This window comes from Pempheris klunzingeri, chromosome 10, assembly GCF_042242105.1.
Source record: "Pempheris klunzingeri isolate RE-2024b chromosome 10, fPemKlu1.hap1, whole genome shotgun sequence".
In the NCBI taxonomy this organism is placed as follows: domain Eukaryota; kingdom Metazoa; phylum Chordata; class Actinopteri; order Acropomatiformes; family Pempheridae; genus Pempheris; species Pempheris klunzingeri.
In genome coordinates, this window is record NC_092021.1 from 27,761,767 (window position 1) to 27,779,953 (window position 18,187).

At 47.1% G+C, this 18,187-nt stretch overlaps 1 protein-coding gene across 1 annotated transcript in view; it reads left to right on the forward strand.

The window, feature by feature from the left end:
• The window catches only part of LOC139208073 (kinesin heavy chain-like), an 18,527-nt gene continuing 340 nt past the window's right edge, over positions 1-18,187 (forward strand). Inside the window, exons 1-23 of the mRNA XM_070837626.1 lie at positions 1-70; positions 339-443; positions 3,070-3,118; positions 3,207-3,262; positions 3,385-3,472; positions 4,088-4,212; positions 4,578-4,682; positions 4,888-5,036; positions 5,960-6,108; positions 6,440-6,609; positions 6,680-6,748; positions 6,833-7,039; positions 7,208-7,354; positions 7,870-8,058; positions 9,907-10,024; positions 11,753-11,829; positions 13,320-13,429; positions 13,725-13,826; positions 15,027-15,087; positions 15,174-15,245; positions 16,184-16,288; positions 16,883-17,099; positions 17,310-17,477. Coding sequence (XP_070693727.1) covers positions 65-70; positions 339-443; positions 3,070-3,118; positions 3,207-3,262; positions 3,385-3,472; positions 4,088-4,212; positions 4,578-4,682; positions 4,888-5,036; positions 5,960-6,108; positions 6,440-6,609; positions 6,680-6,748; positions 6,833-7,039; positions 7,208-7,354; positions 7,870-8,058; positions 9,907-10,024; positions 11,753-11,829; positions 13,320-13,429; positions 13,725-13,826; positions 15,027-15,087; positions 15,174-15,245; positions 16,184-16,288; positions 16,883-17,099; positions 17,310-17,470 — 2,637 coding nt within the window. The 5' untranslated portion in view covers positions 1-64 and the 3' untranslated portion in view covers positions 17,471-17,477. The remainder of the gene's footprint in view (positions 71-338; positions 444-3,069; positions 3,119-3,206; positions 3,263-3,384; positions 3,473-4,087; positions 4,213-4,577; positions 4,683-4,887; positions 5,037-5,959; positions 6,109-6,439; positions 6,610-6,679; positions 6,749-6,832; positions 7,040-7,207; positions 7,355-7,869; positions 8,059-9,906; positions 10,025-11,752; positions 11,830-13,319; positions 13,430-13,724; positions 13,827-15,026; positions 15,088-15,173; positions 15,246-16,183; positions 16,289-16,882; positions 17,100-17,309; positions 17,478-18,187) is intronic.

The following is an 18,187-nucleotide window of genomic DNA, read 5'->3' on the forward strand; positions in this document are numbered from 1 at the left end:
GTTGGGAGGATATAATGGCACCATCTTTGCGTACGGTCAGACGTCATCAGGAAAGACTCACACCATGGAGGTCAGTGTGATTCACTGCTGCACTTTATATGTTCATGCTAAAATATGTCAGTATAACACACTTAGATATCAACAGAAATTCGTTTCCTATTGGTGATAAAATACACGTCGTAATCCAAAGATCATTCACACGTGTTGCATGACATTTTTTATGTTTTATGTTTTTTCTGTATTTCTTTTTATGTTTCTTGTATTTCTATGTATTTTTATTGCTTTTGAGTTTTTTGTATTTCCTTGAATTGAAGTTTTGATTATTTGTGATGCTTCAGGGGAACCTTCATGACCCGACACTGATGGGAATCATCCCGCGTATTTCCAGAGACATCTTCGACCACATCTACGCCATGGACGAGAATCTGGAGTTTCACATCAAGGTGATGATATCATCAGCTGATTTGGTCAAATGTAGTTTTATTTTTTTACATCGCGACAGCTTTTGGGTCGTCTATATTATTCCCACATTGTTTTCTGGTCAGTTCCAGTCTGTTTCTGCTGCTTTCATCTCAGATCAGGAAAGCTGGGACCATAAGAAGGAAATGAATAAATATGACCATAAATAAGTGAAAGAACATACATTTGATAAATAAAGTAAGTTCATGTGTGCTGGTCAGCACGTCAGAGAATCAGCCTTTTGGTTTAACAGTGAAACAGAAACAGAGTCAAAACGCTTTATAAACACAGAAGAATTTAGTCAAAAACCAGAGAAACAGAAATATAAAACATGATTAAATATTCTGATTGTAGTTTCTTTTTCTACGTCAGCTGTAAGACACCAACTCATACACACACATGAAACAATCCAAACATGGACCTGTTGGATCCTAGGGCCTCTGTAGCTTCTCCTTTATTTCACAGAGCTTTGGTCTGAAGAGTTAAATCTGATCTGTGGTCAGACGTCCTGCAGAGACTCAGCATCAGAAACCAGTGAGGCGTTCACTGACCCACCTGCTCTCCATATGTTCACTGGGCTCCGGCTGCTCTGCTCTCACAGATAGCATCATACACACAGTCAAAATGATTCAACTCCCACTGCAAATCAGGTGTTTTGGCAAAATTTACAAACTTCCAGCTGAGTTCAGTAAACAACTCAAACAAGAACAATTGAAATAGCTCGACACAGCTGATATTGCAGGTGGTTTCTCCAAATTCAACACAAAATGTCACTTTTAATGACAAATGCAGTCTCAAAAATATTCACCCCCTTCTTGATAAGTATCTTTAGTTGTTAGCATTTGTAAATCAGGTGTTGTCTCAAGCACACCTGATGCAACTAATCAAGGGCCTCATTAGTTGCATCAGGTGTTCTTGAGATCAAATACCTGGACTGGCAGGGGGGGTTTGTTCAGTGATGTTTGGTTGCATGTTAGAAGTATAACTCAAGAGAATTGTCCAAAAAAGTTAAGAGAGGAGCTCATTGCCTTGGACAAACAAGGAAAATGATACAAAAAGACACCAAAGGCACTGAATGTTTCTACAGATGCTGCTGGAAGAGCAGAAAGAGGAAGTTATCAACAGCTGCCCCAAGATTTCTGAGGAGGCAGGAGGACAAAAACCCTCCAGTGACTGCAAAGACTTGCAGCAAGACTTGGTGGCAGCAGGCTCTGAGGTTTCAGTTTCTACAGTAAGACGCATACTAAACACTGAAGGCCTCCATGACTGAACTCCAAGACATTCACCACTACTGACCCAAAAGCACAAGACAAGTCGAAACCGTATAATTAAGCCACAGAAGTTTTGGGATTCTGTTCTGATGAAACCAAACGGGACCTTTTCAGGTCTGTGGATCAGCGGTTTGTCTGGAGGAGGAAGGATGAGATGGACGCTGAAGAACACCCTGCCTACAGTGAAGCATGGCGGGGGCTCAGTGATGCTCTGGGGCTGCTTTGCTCCTTCTGGCTCCGGAAACCTGCAGCGTTTGGAGGACAACATGGATTCATCAAGTGTCAGGAAATCCAGGAGAAAACATCAGGCCGTCTGTGAGGAAGCTGAAGCTTGGAGGTCATTGGAGCTTCCAACAGGACAATGATTCCAAACAGTCCACCAAGGCTTCAGAGGAAGTCCAGGAAGATACCAGAGTGGCTGTCACAGTTGCCTGACTTGAATCCCACAGAAAATCTCTGGTGGGATTTGAAGAAGGTGGTTGCTGCACACAAACCCAAGAACATCAGAGAGCTGGAGGCTGTTGTCCATGAGGAATGGGCTCAGATTCCTCAGGAACGCTGTCAGAACCTGATGTCTGGCTGCATCATGTTTGCAGCAGGTCATAACAGCAAAGGGTGCTCTGCTAAGTACTGAAGATACTGCAGTCGTCATTAAAATTGGCAGATAGTGTTGAATTTGGAGAAAACACCTGTGATATTAGCTGTGTTGAGCTATTTCAATTGTTCTTGTTTGAGTTGTTCATTGAACTCAGCTGGAAGTTTGTAAATTTTGCCAAAACGCCTGATCTGCAATGGGGGTTTAATCATTTTGAGTGCACCAGTTCATCATACGTAACATGACATACATCAGCTGTTTTTCTTTACTGACATCAGTATGAATACCACGACACACTAAGTAACATCACGTGTTATAGTTATATATCTTACTGTGAAACATTTTACAGCCTGTGGACTGATTTAAAAACAACTCCCTAATTAGTTTGACTCCCTAACTTTGCATTTATGAATATCAAATTTAGCGAATAAAAGATGAAGAAAACACAATGGAGAATTCATTTTTTAATTATTGACATCGTCCAGGATGCCAGATAGTGTTTTCAAAATTATATGAAATGTCGTCCATGTAGCTATTGCATGAGATCCTGTGGCTGACATGTAATCACGTTGTGATGGTTGAATTTAAATGTTTAAAATTAAATGTTTTACACATGAAGTCATTCGTATGATCTCATCTGTGAGGGACAATGTGTGTCATGTTATGGTGATGTGTTCGTTTTATCTACCGATATCTCAGTGTGTATTACTGGATATTGTGATGAAATGTGTGTGTCCTCTGCAGGTGTCTTATTTTGAAATCTACCTAGATAAGATCAGAGACCTTCTGGACGGTGAGAATAATGTGAACATTATACTGAACATCATAACCTGTTGGTGCTGATGAGGAACCAGCTGACAGCCATCGTTCATGTGTTTCAGTGTCCAAGACAAACCTGGCCGTCCACGAGGACAAAAACAGGGTTCCCTTTGTCAAGGTATCAGCGCCACAACATGCCAGCACGACCTGCTGTCAGTACTGATATTACAGTGCTGCTACAGTAATGATACTCACTCTAGTACTACAGTATCAGTACTGTTGATGTGTGTTTCCTGTCAGGGCTGTACAGAGCGGTTTGTTTCCAGTCCCGATGAGGTGATGGACGTCATCGATGAGGGAAAAGCAAACAGACATGTTGCCGTCACCAGTGAGTCTCCACTAATACTACTACTACTACTACTACTATTAGGTCTACTAATATTACTGCCCCCACCCCCGATAACGTTTACGTGGAACACGAAACAGTCGCTGCCCAGACAGTTGATACAGATCACAAAACAGACAGACACACAGCAGCAGTACGACACTGATGACGATGATGATGATGATGATGATCTGGTCTTTATCATCACATTAAAAGTTCCGCATCCTGAACCATCATCATCCATCAACTTGAACTGAGTTTAATCACGTCCCCAGACGGTCCAGAGTTCTACAGTCTGTTTGCTTGGAGACCGTCCACCTACCAGGAGCTAGATCCTGGATCTTGGATCCTGGATCCTGGAGCCAGACCTGATCCAAAAATGTGGATCAGGTCTTTATAGAGGCATGGATCAGGTCTCTGTAAATGACCCCATGACCTTTCCGGTAGTGCCACCACCAGGATATGTTGAGCTCCACTGCAGTTCAGACTCAGGATGCTGTCATGCTGCTGCAGCCTGTAGGCGGCACTCCCTCTGCTCTCTCTGGTATGACTGAGTTTGTAGTTGCCATGTTTGTAGTCTGAGTATTACTAAGTGTCTCCCTCTGGTTCTTCCTGCAGACATGAACGAGCACAGCTCCCGCAGTCACAGCATCTTTCTGATCAACATCAAGCAGGAGAACATGGAGACGGAGACTAAACTGTCCGGGAAACTGTACCTGGTTGACCTGGCGGGCAGCGAGAAGGTCGATCCGCTCCACCACACTCACGTCATGATTCACCACTTCACAACACTCATTTAGTTTGGTTTTAGCTTCTGTCACAGCAGTGAGGAACAACACTGAGTAATGCCCAGGTCATGCTCAGATAACACTTAGGTAACGTATAGGTATCATCCAGGTGACGTTTAGGTAATGTTTAGGTAACGTCCAGGTAAAATGTAGGTAATGTTCAGGTAACTATATTAACCATTTTAATATTTCTGTTCATTAAACGTTTAGTCATTACACAGTGACTGCCTGCTTATTTGATTGTTACTGATTTGATGATAATTTCCTCGTTCAGCTGGAGGTTGATTTGATGGAACGAATGTTGTGATGTTGTTGTTCAGGTGAGTAAAACGGGAGCCGAAGGTTCTGTGTTGGACGAAGCTAAGAACATCAACAAGTCTCTTTCTGCTCTTGGCAACGTCATAGCTGCTCTGAGTGAAGGAACAGTGAGTACCTTGCATAGCATTAGCTACCATGGCATTAGCTAGCATAGCATTAGCTAGCTGACCCTGTCTTGTGTAAACCTGAATTATTCACAGTTCAGGAATCCAAACTTTTGCTCGTTAACAGATGAATCCAGCCTGTTGAGAGCTGCAGCAGTCAGACATTGTGGGCTTGGGGTATGTGAGATCTTTTGTCGTCTGCCAACAGAAAACCCACGTCCCCTACAGGGACAGTAAGATGACTCGCATCCTGCAAGACTCTCTGGGAGGAAACTGTCGAACCACCATCATCATCTGCTGCTCTCCGTCTGTCTACAATGAGGCCGAGACCAAGTCCACCCTCATGTTCGGACAGAGGTACCGCAGGATGGTAGTCCAGATTTAGTCCAGATGGAGTCTGATTTATTCCAGATTTAGTCCGGATGGAGTAGGATGAAGGTGGCAGGTAAGGAAAGAATGTCTGTGTTAGCAGAACACCATCAGCTCAGCTGTGTGGCTACACAGTAAACCTTTCATTAAATTAAACAACAAAATGAAAACCAATACATTCACAGGGTCAGACCTCAGCTCAGCCATGTGCGCAGGAATGTTATGCTCCATGTGCTCAGTCAGAGTTTGGTAGCGGTACTCAGAGGGAGCAGAAAGACATCCCTCTGCTGGTGAATCAGTCGATGAGCCAGACTGGAGCACGCATGGTGGCTCTGAGGTCACAGCTGGTCTTTGTCCTCATTGTGTCTTGGTTGCTCCTCTGCTGTCTGCTAGTTAGCCACTCGGTGCTACCTGGCTGCTGTGCTCCTGTTTAACTGGAGGATCTGCAGGCAGACTCTGATTAACTGCTGAATAAACTTGGTTCAGTCAGGACTTTGTGTCGCTGCCAGGAGGAAGGTGTTCTGCTTCATACAGGATGCTGAGGAGCTGAGGGCCTCCTCATCCTCAGCCAGGAGTAGATCCAGGACAGAAGAGGGAGACCAACAGGGGGGCTCTGCTGTCATTGACCTGAGATTGTCAGGGTTATGTGACACACATTGACCAATGGCGGCCTGAAAGCTGGGTCCAGGGGTGTGTTTAGTACATAGGTGTGAACACCTAAGGACTCTGGGAAACTGAGTTCAGAGAGGAAGTCCCTGTAGGCCTTGTAACATGTAGTCCACCATTTTGGTGGAGCCCAACAACGTTTATGATGTAATATTCTGCAGACCAGGAAGTCCATCATTCATCCATCCCTCCATCAGTTCTCTGGGTCTTTGTGAACATTCTGTCCTCTCATTGTTCTTGTGTAGAGCTAAAACCATAAAGAACACGGTGTCGGTGAACCTGGAGCTGACGGCAGAAGAGTGGAAGAAGAAGTATGACAAAGAGAAAGAGAAGAATAGGAGTCTGAACATCATGATACAGAAGCTGGAGAATGAGCTGAAGCGCTGGAGGAAAGGTAAACCAAAATTTCCGAGGATGTTCCCACATTTCCCTGCATTTGAATACTCAGCTCTGATTGGACAGTGTCACACGATGAAGTAGTGAATGTCCCATGTGTTTGTACTCGTTTCCATGACCTGATATCTTGTTCAAGTTCAGTCATGTTGAGAGGAGATGAAGATGAACATGGCCTTTTGCACTGCTGCTAGCTGCTAATGGCTGCTGCTAACAGATGGGATGCTAACAGATGAGCTGCTAATGGCTGCTGCTAACAGATCCTCTCAACTGGCTGTCGATCCCAAGCTCAGGGAAAATGTATGATGTTTAGCCTTTCTTGGCTTGCTCAGGTGAGTCTGTACCTGTGGAGGAGCAGCTAAGCAGCAGAAACAAGAAAAGCAGCAATGAGACAACAGCAGTGATTGACAGCTTGGCCCCGCCCCCTGTCCATGTGTCAGACGAGGAAAAAACACAATACGAGACGCTCATCACCGACCTGTACCATCAGCTGGATGACAAGGTGGGTCTTACCTGTACCGTTACCTGGGTTACAAAGATGGTCATTAAAAATTTGCTGACTCATGTTTTAGGACGACGAGATCAACCACCACAGTCAGATGGCTGAGAAGCTGAGTCAGCAGCTGATGGATCAGGATGAGGTTAGTCTCACCCTACCTGTATGACCTCTGCATGACCCCAGTGCGACCGCTGACCTGTATCTTATTCATACTCTGTCCATACAGCTGTTGACGGCGAGCCGACAGGACTACGAGCGTCTTCAGGAGGAGCTGTCCAGGCTGCAGAGGGACAGCGACTCTGCCAAAGAGGAAGTGAAGGAGGTGCTGCAGGCACTGGAGGAGCTCGCCGTCAACTACGATCACAAGAGCCAAGAGGTGGAGAACAAGAACCGCTGCAATGAACAGCTGAATGAAGAGCTGGCACACAAAACTGTGAGTTCACATGGAGACACGGGACAGAACACAAGGACACAAGGGTTAGGACACAAGGATGGTACTATGGTAGGATAGTAGAAAGGTGGGATGTTGGGATATCAGTTTGTCTCCTCTGTGTATGGGTTGTAAAAATCACCCTCACTCATTCCTGTCTGGTGTTTCCAGGCGAATCTGGAGGTGGTCCAGAGGGACTTGTCCACCCTGCAGGACATCAGCTCTCATCATAAGAAGAGGTCAACAGAAATCCTCGGTCTGCTGCTCAGAGAGCTCAGCGAAATCGGCAGCATCCTCGGGACCACTGACCTCAAAGCTGTGAGACGCTTCTTCTTCTTCATGTGTCCTTCGCCATCCCACAACACGGAAGCTCCTGTCACATGTCAGCCTGTGTTATTTACAGGATGCAGTGTCCCCTGAATATTGACAGGATGCAGTGTCCCCTGAATACTGACAGGATGCAGTGTTCCCTGAATACTGACAGGATGCAGTGTCCCCTGAATACTGACAGGATGCAGTGTCTCCTGAGTATAATCTGGGTACAGTGTCCCCTGAATATTGAATGAATCCTGCTGATTCATGGTCTCTGGATCGACTGATCCGATCGTAGCTCTGAAAGTCTTTGTCAGGGGACACCGTCCTCACTGCTGCTGCATCCGTCTCCGTCGGCTGTCGGCTGTGATGCAGCAACAATCAGGTTTAAATCCTCAGTCAGAGAAACATCTTGTGGCTAATTGAATTCATTTCCGTGGAACCACTAATTATGGATTACAGACAGACAGCAGGACATCGGACTGATGTGGTGTCACAATGTTGTCTCTCTGTCCCTTCAGATGACCGAGACGAGCGGCGTCATGGAGGACGAGTTCACCACAGCTCGCCTCTACATCAGTAAGATGAAGTCGGAGGTCAAATCTCTGGTGAACCGCAGCAAACAGCTGGAGGTGAACCTGACAGAGAATGTGAGCAGGATGGGGGCCAGCGAGAAGGAGCTCAACAGCTGTCAGCTGCTCATCTCCCAGGTAACACGTTCAGGTGGACACTCACCTTACTGGAAGGCTGGAGTCAGGGACTGTAATGTATAATGTTTGTATGTTTCTAATGGATGATATGCACAGTTTGGTCTAAGGGGTTAAAAACTGTTTATATCTAAACACATTAACACACATTTTGTGGGTCTAAAACCACAATCCTCATCATTGGATTGATAACTGATCACACTGTTGTGGGACACAGATTTAGAATTTGGAGTAGCTTCCTCTACCAGAGGACGTCATCATGTGACGTCCTTCCAGAATAAAGCTTCAGAAAACAGAGGCTGCAGAACCTCATAGAGAATCTGTCTGTTTTTAAGGTTCCTTCAGTCTCTCAGTGATCCACTGAGAGCTGTCTGAACATCCAGGGGTTCATCCTCTGCAGACAGGAGCTGCTGTCTGAACATCCAGGGGTTCGTCCTCTGCAGACAGGAGCAGCTGTCTGAACATCCAGGGGTTCATCTTCTGCAGACAGGAGCTGCTGTCTGAACATCCAGGGGTTCGTCCTCTGCAGACAGGAGCAGCTGTCTGAACATCCAGGGGTTCATCTTCTGCAGACAGGAGCTGCTGTCTGAACATCCAGGGGTTCGTCCTCTGCAGACAGGAGCAGCTGTCTGAACATCCAGGGGTTCATCTTCTGCAGACAGGAGCTGCTGTCTGAACATCCAGGGATTCATCCTCTGCAGACAGGCACCCCCCAAACAAGCACCCGGAGGCCTTCTGCGTGGTTGCAGGGGACTTGAACCACTTAAGGCTGACGGACATTCTGCCCAGGTTTTACCTGCATGTCACCTTACCGACATGGAGACAACACGCCGGACTACGTACACACAAACATGCGCAGTGTGACCAGAGCCAACCCCAGACAACACCAGGGATGCACACAGCCCAAGGGGCCCTCTGTCTGGTGCCCTCAACAAGTTCTACAACCCCCCTCAGCACCAGACTCACCCCATCACCAGGTGAAGCGCCCCTCAGCGGACCTTAGCAGACATGAGGAGGATCCTACAGAGGATCAACCCCCTCAAAGCTGCAGACCCCGACAACACTCCAGGCGGGTACTGAGGGACTTTGCTCACCAGCTGTCTGAGGTGCTGACGGACATCTACAACATCTCACTCTCACAGGCAGCTGTTCCAACCTGCCTTCAGACCGCCACCATCATCTCCACCCTCAAGAGCTCCACGGTGACGGGCCTGAATGATCGTCCGGTAGCCCTGGAGAGCAACAACTCTTATGTCCGCCTGCTCTTCTTAGACCCTGGTGCAGAAACTATCAGCACTTGGAATGAGCCCCTCCCTTGGAAACTGGGTCCTGGACTTCCTAACCAACAGGCCACAGACCGTCAGAATCTTCACCTCACCGAGGACCTCACCTGGAGCCGCAGCACTTCCCGCCTGGTCAGGAAGGCCCCCCAGCGCCTGTGCTTCCTGAGGAGGCAGAGGCGCCGGAGCTCCGTCCTGACCTCCTTCTACAGATGTGTGGTGGAGAACGTCCTCTGCTCTGCTGCAGAGAGGAAGGCTCTGCACAGACCTGCCCCCCACCACAGACACCTACACCAGCAGAAACAGGAGGAGGGCTCCACCCACCCTCAGGCAGGAGGCTGTGGAGCATCTGGAGCAGGACCAGCAGATGTCCTGGTGGTTTATTTTCTAATCTTCTTTCTAGTTTCTCGCTCATAACCATCTTCTGCCATCTCATGTGAAGATGTGTGCTGGTGTGACAATGAAGATCCTTGAATCTAGAACACGACGGAACCTCTGAACTGAACGGAACCTCGGATAATAATTAGTCCCGAGTGTCTCATGAAGCGTCTTGTGTGTATTTGATGTTCAGCTCCAAGCAAAGATCGTGTCTCTGACGGACGATCTGCAGAAGGTGGAGCAGAAGAAGAGGAAACTGGAGGAAGGTCACGACTCTCTGATGGAGGAGGTCGCCAAACTCCAGGCTCAAGGTCAGAGGAAAACACTGCTCTCTGATTGGCCAGCAGCTGTTGGTCACAATGAAGCCCAGCTCAACAGATTTCCCTCTCCCTCCCTCTGTCTCTCTCTCTGTCTCTCTCTCTGTCTCTCTCTCCCTCTCCCTCCCTGTCTCTCTCCCCCCCTCTCTCTGTCTCTCTCTCCCTCTCCCTCCCTGTCTCTCTCCCCCCCTCTCTCTGTCTCTCTCTCCCTCTCCCTCCCTGTCTCTCTCCCTCTCTCTGTCTCTCTCTCCCTCTCCCTCCCTCTCTCTTTCCCTCCCTGTCTCTCTCCCTCTCTCTGTCTCTCTCTCCCTCTCCCTCCCTCTCTCTTTCCCTCCCTGTCTCTCTCCCCCCCCCTCTCTCTCGCTCTCTCCCTCTCCCTCCCTCTCTCTTTCCCTCCCTGTCTCTCTCTCCCTCTCCCTCCCTCTCTCTTTCCCTCCCTGTCTCTCTCCCTCTCTCTGTCTCTCTCTCCCTCTCCCTCCCTCTCTCTTTCCCTCCCTGTCTCTCTCCCCCCCCTCTCTGTCTCTCTCTCCCTCTCCCTCCCTCTCTCTTTCCCTCCCTGTCTCTCTCCCTCTCTCTGTCTCTCTCTCCCTCTCCCTCCCTCTCTCTTTCCCTCCCTGTCTCTCTCCCCCCCCTCTCTCTCTCGCTCTCTCCCTCTCCCTCCCTCTCTCTTTCCCTCCCTGTCTCTCTCTCCCTCTCCCTCCCTCTCTCTTTCCCTCCGTCTCTCTCTCCCTCTCCCTCCCTCTCTCTTTCCCTCCCTGTCTCTCTCTCCCTCTCCCTCCCTCTCTCTTTCCCTCCCTGTCTCTCTCTCCCTCTCCCTCCCTCTCTCTTTCCCTCCCTGTCTCTCTCCCTCTCTCTGTCTCTCTCTCCCTCTCCCTCCCTCTCTCTTTCCCTCCCCGTCTCTCTCCCCCCCTCTCTCTGTCTCTCTCTCCCTCTCCCTCCCTCTCTCTTTCCCTCCCCGTCTCTCTCCCCCCCTCTCTCTGTCTCTCTCCCTCTCCCTCCCCCTCCCTCTCTCTTTCCCCCCCCCTCTCTCTCTCTGTCTCTCTGTCTCTCTCCCCCCCTCTCTGTCTCTCTCTCCCTCTCCCTCCCTCTCTCTTTCCCTCCCTGTCTCTCTCTCCCCCCTCTCTGTCTCTCTCTCCCTCTCCCTCCCTCTCTCTTTCCCTCCCTGTCTCTCCCCCCCCCTCTCTGTCTCTCTCTCCCTCTCCCTCCCTCTCTCTTTCCCTCCCTGTCTCTCTCCCCCCCTCTCTGTCTCTCTCTCCCTCTCCCTCCCTCTCTCTTTCCCTCTCTCTCTGTCTCTCTCCCCCCCCTCTGTCTCTCTCTCCCTCTCCCTCCCTCTCTCTTTCCCTCCCTGTCTCTCTCCCCCCCTCTCTGTCTCTCTCTCCCTCTCCCTCCCTCTCTCTTTCCCTCCCTGTCTCTCTCTCTCCCTCTCCCTCCCTCTCTCTTTCCCTCCCTGTCTCTCTCTCTCTCCCTCCCTCTCTCTTTCCCTCCCTGTCTCTCTCCCCCCCTCTCTCTGTCTCTCTCTCCCTCTCTCTTTCCCTCTCTCTCTCTCTCTCTCTCTGTCTCTCTCTCCCTCTCCCTCCCTCTCTTTCCCTCTCTCTCTCTCTGTCTCTCTGTCCCCCCCCCCCCCCCTCTGTCTCTCTCTGTCTCTCTCTCCCTCTCCCCCCCTCTCTCTGTCTGTCTGTCTCCCTCCCTCTCTCTCTCCCTCCCTCCCTCTCTCTGTCTCAGGTCAGATGCAGGAGGTGATGGTGATGGACAAAGAGAAGGAGCACATGAGCAGACTGAAGGATGCTGTAGAGATGAAGGTATGAATCATCCCATCATCAGAGCCTGAGCATGATCAACCGTCTTCAGCTCTGTGACACCTGAAGTAGAACCTGACAGGATGCAGTGTCCCCTGATGTTGCTCTGTATTTTTCTCATTGTAAACTCATCCCATAAAAATACTGCTTCCACAAGCAATGTGGATTCATCCGCCACTGAAAATAGTCCCCAACAAACAAACACACTATGTCCTCCTGTTTGATAAAAACTGTAGGTAAATGAAGTGTTCCCCCAGTAGGTAAATGAAGTGTTCCCCCTGTAGGTAAATGAAGTGTTCCCTCTGTAGGTAAATGAAGTGTTCCCCCAGTAGGTAAATGAAGTGTTCCATCTGTAGGTAAATGAAGTGTTCCATCTGTAGGTAAATGAAGTGTTCCCTCTGTAGGTAAATGAAGTGTTCCCTCTGTAGGTAAATGAAGTGTTCCCCCAGTAGGTAAATGAAGTGTTCCATCTGTAGGTAAATGAAGTGTTCCATCTGTAGGTAAATGAAGTGTTCCATCTGTAGGTAAATGAAGTGTTCCCTCTGTAGGTAAATGAAGTGTTCCCCCAGTAGGTAAATGAAGTGTTCCATCTGTAGGTAAATGAAGTGTTCCATCTGTAGGTAAATGAAGTGTTCCCTCTGTAGGTAAATGAAGTGTTCCCTCTGTAGGTAAATGAAGTGTTCCCCCAGTAGGTAAATGAAGTGTTCCATCTGTAGGTAAATGAAGTGTTCCATCTGTAGGTAAATGAAGTGTTCCATCTGTAGGTAAATGAAGTGTTCCCTCTGTAGGTAAATGAAGTGTTCCATCTGTAGGTAAATGAAGTGTTCCCTCTGTAGGTAAATGAAGTGTTCCCCCAGTAGGTAAATGAAGTGTTCCATCTGTAGGTAAATGAAGTGTTCCATCTGTAGGTAAATGAAGTGTTCCCTCTGTAGGTAAATGAAGTGTTCCCTCTGTAGGTAAATGAAGTGTTCCCTCAGTAGGTAAATGAAGTGTTCCATCTGTAGGTAAATGAAGTGTTCCATCTGTAGGTAAATGAAGTGTTCCCTCTGTAGGTAAATGAAGTGTTCCCTCTGTAGGTAAATGAAGTGTTCCCTCAGTAGGTAAATGAAGTGTTCCCCCTGTAGGTAAATGAAGTGTTCCCCCTGTAGGTAAATGAAGTGTTCCCTCTGTAGGTAAATGAAGTGTTCCCTCTGTAGGTAAATGAAGTGTTCCCCCAGTAGGTAAATGAAGTGTTCCCCCTGTAGGTAAATGAAGTGTTCCCCCTGTAGGTAAATGAAGTGTTCCATCTGTAGGTAAATGAAGTGTTCCCCCTGTAGGTAAATGAAGTGTTCCCTCTGTAGGTAAATGAAGTGTTCCATCTGTAGGTAAATGAAGTGTTCCCCCAGTAGGTAAATGAAGTGTTCCCCCAGTAGGTAAATGAAGTGTTCCATCTGTAGGTAAATGAAGTGTTCCCCCTGTAGGTAATTGAAGTGTGCCTGCTGTCTGTTCCATAGAGAACTCTGGAGGAACAGGTGGAGAACCACAGAGAGGTTCATCACAAGCAGCTGAGTCGTCTCCGAGATGAGATCGAGCAGAAGCAGAGAGATGTCGACCAACTCAAAGAGTATGTTATTGATTATTGATTCCAATAGCTGACAGTGACTGATCATCACTATCGATTGATAAGTAATCAGTATCTTTTCATTCATTAAACAGAAGTGTGTATGTGTTCATTTTGGCAGTTTGTTTTTCATAAGAATGACAGTTTTAGTCAGATTTTAATGAATAAACCAGAACGAAATATGTTTTAGTTGACTTTTATTTGTATGGGTTGTTAGCATGTTGGGGCTCCTGTACAGAGGTGGTGGCAGTTATGGCCCATGAATTAATGTGCTGTTTGAATAAATGTGTTGCTTTAGTGTGAACTGCGCTCTGCAGCTGGAGAACAGGAAGCTTGAGTCGGACTTTGACAAACTGAGAGCTGAAGATCAGAACAAAGACCAGAAACTCCAGACGCTGCTGTAAGTTTGTCCGTTTGTGCTCACCGTAGACGTAACAGGCATCTCTGCTACCTTTACTGAAACATCCTCACATTTCCCACAGGTAAAAGAAGTTTTGTTTTTTTACTCATATGTTGCAAACAAGTTTGCATTCAAAAGAAACAGTGGAAACTAGAAAGGAAGATGATTTATCTCTAAAAGTCCTGACCAAGGCATTGCAGTGGATTTATGGACAAAAGAGAAATATCTGACTTTCATCATGCTTTCCACATGGTTTGGAGCTTTGACTGGAGCTCCTTTAATGATGTCTAACCCTTCTTCTGCAGTGGTTTAATGGCACTGACTGGAGATTCAGCTCCACCTGCTGGTTATCTCCACCAACCAATCAGCTCCTAATATTCACTCAACAGGACACACATTCATTATTAAACTGGGTTTTATCAGTCTCTCTTCATTGTCATAGTATGAAAATAACTAGAAGAGTTCATTTAGTAGAGTGCAAATCTCTGCCAGGCGACATCTGGTAATACCTAACCCTACCTAACCCTAACTTAACCTAACCCCAATTTAACCTAACCCTAATTTAACCTAACCATAATCTGAACAATTACGTAATCCTAACTCTGACCATGACCTATGACCGCTTAACAAGACATGTATTTAACTTTTTCATTTCACTCTTTTCTGTTCCATCCTTTAGTGTCCTGTGTGTTTCTAATTGTAGACTTGACCTGAAACACAAGCTTGTAAAATTATTTTAATAAAGTAAAAAAATGGTGGTGAGGGCAACAGAAACAGGGATTTAGTCACGTGGTATTGTTCAGCAGACAGGCTGAAATGTGCTCAAAAGATATCAGCCTGATCGCTTCAGAGGACGACAGAGAAACGTCTGGATCAGCCGGAGAAACACACTAATTTTAATCCCTGAATACCGTTGGATGATCTGCTGCAGATCACACTGGATCACTCCACACTATCTGTGCTCTGTTAATCAAACCGTCATTCATCCACAACCCAGCAGCAGGGCTGAGTGTTTTTTGTGAAAGCATTTCAAAACATGTTTTGGTTTGCATTAAGGTTATCCGCACGTGTTGTTTCCGGTTGGTTTTATTAATCAGTCATCTGATGCGTTGAGACCCCCCCCCCCTACAAGCACTTCACAGTAATAATGACAGCATCATCAGTGTTTTCTTCAGTCCAGACTGTGTTTGTGTGATTCAGGTCCCTGAATGAGAAGAGAGAACAAGCCAAAGAGGACCTGAAGGGTCTGGAGGAGACTGTGGTCTGTGCTTTCTTCTCTTATTCTCACCGTTATCTGCAGCACTGACACATCTGAGCTCAGCTGAGTTATTACGTCTCATCCAACAGGCCAAAGAGCTTCAGACGCTGAACCACCTTCGCAAGGTCTTCATCCAGGACCTCGGCATGCGAGTGAAGAATGTAAGAAAAGCTTGAGACAGAAGCTGACCGATTGAGTATCATCTGTTTGATAGTTGAAATTGAATCGCTCAGAAAGCCGAGATGATAAATTGATAGACGATAAAAGAGTGAAAGTAATGTTACTCGATAAGTTTTTCATTTTAAATGTAGTTTTTTAATTCATCATGTCATCTTTCATGAGTCCAGACAAGTGAGATATTTCAGTGCAGCATATTTGATGACATTTTAACGTGGTGTGCTCAGTGGTGGATAATCCATGTGGATCCAGATCCTTCCCACTATTCTTGGGTTAGACTGAACAACAGACACAGTGTTTGCATCTCTGCAGAAAGTTCTACTTTCACTTAACTCACTGAGATTTTGCAGATGGTTTGTCTGTCCTCAGAGTATGTGAAGGATGTTTCAGCGGTGAGTCTGACTTTTAGAGTAGTCCATCACTTTTGATATTTAACATGTTTAAATTAATGAAAAAGGCTGAATTGCGATACACCTCAGGCGCGTCATTCAGACATAAGAGGTCAAATTACTCTGAGTTCACAAGCTGTAGTTCTGAGTGCTGAGGATGTAATACACAGGCGGGGTGATAATGTCAATCAGTAACAGTCTGAAGAAACATTTTCATATCAGAGGCGTCTCACATACCACCATATCACATTAGCTTCCGAACAACCATACACAGGACATCCGTGTAAATGTGTAAAAGTCCATCTTATCTGACGGATGCGTCCTCACCTGTCCAGATGTGTGGGGGGCAGTGAAATGTTCTACCTTTTAAAAGAATGGGTGTAAGCTGTTTAGGTACTTTAGTCAGCCTACGGTGGTCATCCAGTTTGGTGTTGTGTTTGTGAGAGGAAGGCGTCGGATGGACGTTAGTCTGTGTTCACTGATAAACAACCTGAACGTCAGCGTTGAGCCTTTCTCATCTCTTCATTCAACAGAGTTCAGAGAATGACTGTGACGAGGCTGGCGGCAGTCTGGCACAGAGGCAGAGGATCATCTTCTTAGAAAACAACCTGGAGCAGCTCAGCAAAGTCCACAAACAGGTCAGTGAGTCCACTGAATGGACAAGAAACTACAATACCCATGATCCTTTGCTACTGTTGCCACGGAGAAGAAGCCAGTCAGAGGCACAAATCATTAAAATCATAACGTTTCATTTTTGCAGTTGAGAACAAAACATATTACCATTGTAACATAGTTCATCCCAAGTGACCCACAATTTATAATGAATTCACTAAAGCTGCAGTTTTCTTTCCATGCTCCTCCTTCATTTTTGTATTAAAATCACTTTAACATCTTCTTCCCCAGACACCCTGACCTGACTTTAGCTTCATATCTTAGCACCAGAGTTTGCAGGTCTGTACTTGCAGGTGTCCTCTTTATGTTCATGCAGTAAATATGCTAATTTCAGTCAGGAGGTAATCGGCTTAAGAAATAAAGAATAGAAAAATACTTTTCTAATAATCATCCAGTTATAGCGCTGAAATTGACCTGGACATTTTCCACTGTATTAGTATTAGAGTTTCCAGCACAGCTCTCTCCCAGCTGTGTTCTGTTTACATTGCTTACACTAAAACTGACCATTACAACTTTCTAGCATCCGGAAAACAGGAACTTTAACCCTCTGTGTTCTTCAGCTGGTGCGGGACAATGCTGACCTTCGCTGTGAACTGCCCAAGCTGGAGAAGCGTCTGCGGGCCACAGCAGAGCGGGTGAAAGCTCTGGAAGCCGCCCTGAGAGATGCCAAGGAGTCAGCTGTAAGGGACCGCAAACGCTACCAACAGGAAGTGGACCGCATCAAAGAGGCTGTCCGGTCCAAGAACGTCTCCAGGAGAGGACACTCTGCTCAGATAGGTTAGGATTGTTGGGGGGGTTCCTCCTCTGAGGAGCAAGAATGAAATCAGGACCTTTCAGGACAATCTGCTTGTTAGATTTTGGTGCAAGTGTTTGTCCAGATGGTGGCACTGGACAAGGTACAAGAGCTGAGTTGTTCTGATCCTCTGAGGAGGAAACGGTTGATGTTTCACACTGAATCTGTCTCACCTGTCACCTGTCTCCATGTAGCCAAGCCCATCAGAGCCGGACATCAGCACCATCAGCACCCGTCCTCCTCTCCATCCGTCAGGCTGACCGTTCGAGGAGGAGGGGCAACGTCCAGTCCACGGCATCACTCCCCTCGACAGCAACCACAGCAGCAACAACCCCACCAGAGTCACAGCAAGTAAACTAAAGGTGAGTCACAACTACAGCAGCAACAGCAACCACAGCAACAACAACCACAGCAGCAACAACCGCAGCAACAGCAACCACAGCAGCAACAACCGCAGCAACAGCAACCACAGCAGCAACAACGGCAGCAACAGCAACAACCACAGCAGCAACACCAACCACAGCAGCAACAACAACCACAACAACAACCACAGCAGCAACAACAACCACAGCAGCAACAACAACAACAACCACAGCAGCAGCAACAACCACAGCAGCAACAACAACCACAACAACAACCACAGCAACAACAACCACAGCAACAACAACAACCACAGCAGCAATAGCAACCACAGCAACAACAACAACCACAGCAGCAACAACCACAGCAGCAACAGCAACCACAGCAGCAACAACCACAGCAGCAACAACCACAGCAACAACAACCACAGCAGCAACAACCACAGCAGCAACAACCACAGCAGCAACAACAACCACAACAACAACCACCACAGCAGCAGCAACAACCACAACAACAACCACAGCAGCAACAAGAGAACAGAGAGCGATGTAACGGCTGTTTGTGGTTAAATCTGTAGGGATCCTTTCCATGATGCTGTCACACACTTAGAATAACACTCTGAGCCTGTCAGTGGATCAAACAAGCTCTTTTAGTGGACCTACTGTGATCAGGTGCAGTTGTCCCAAAGGATCACGTTGCAGCCATTGCAGCC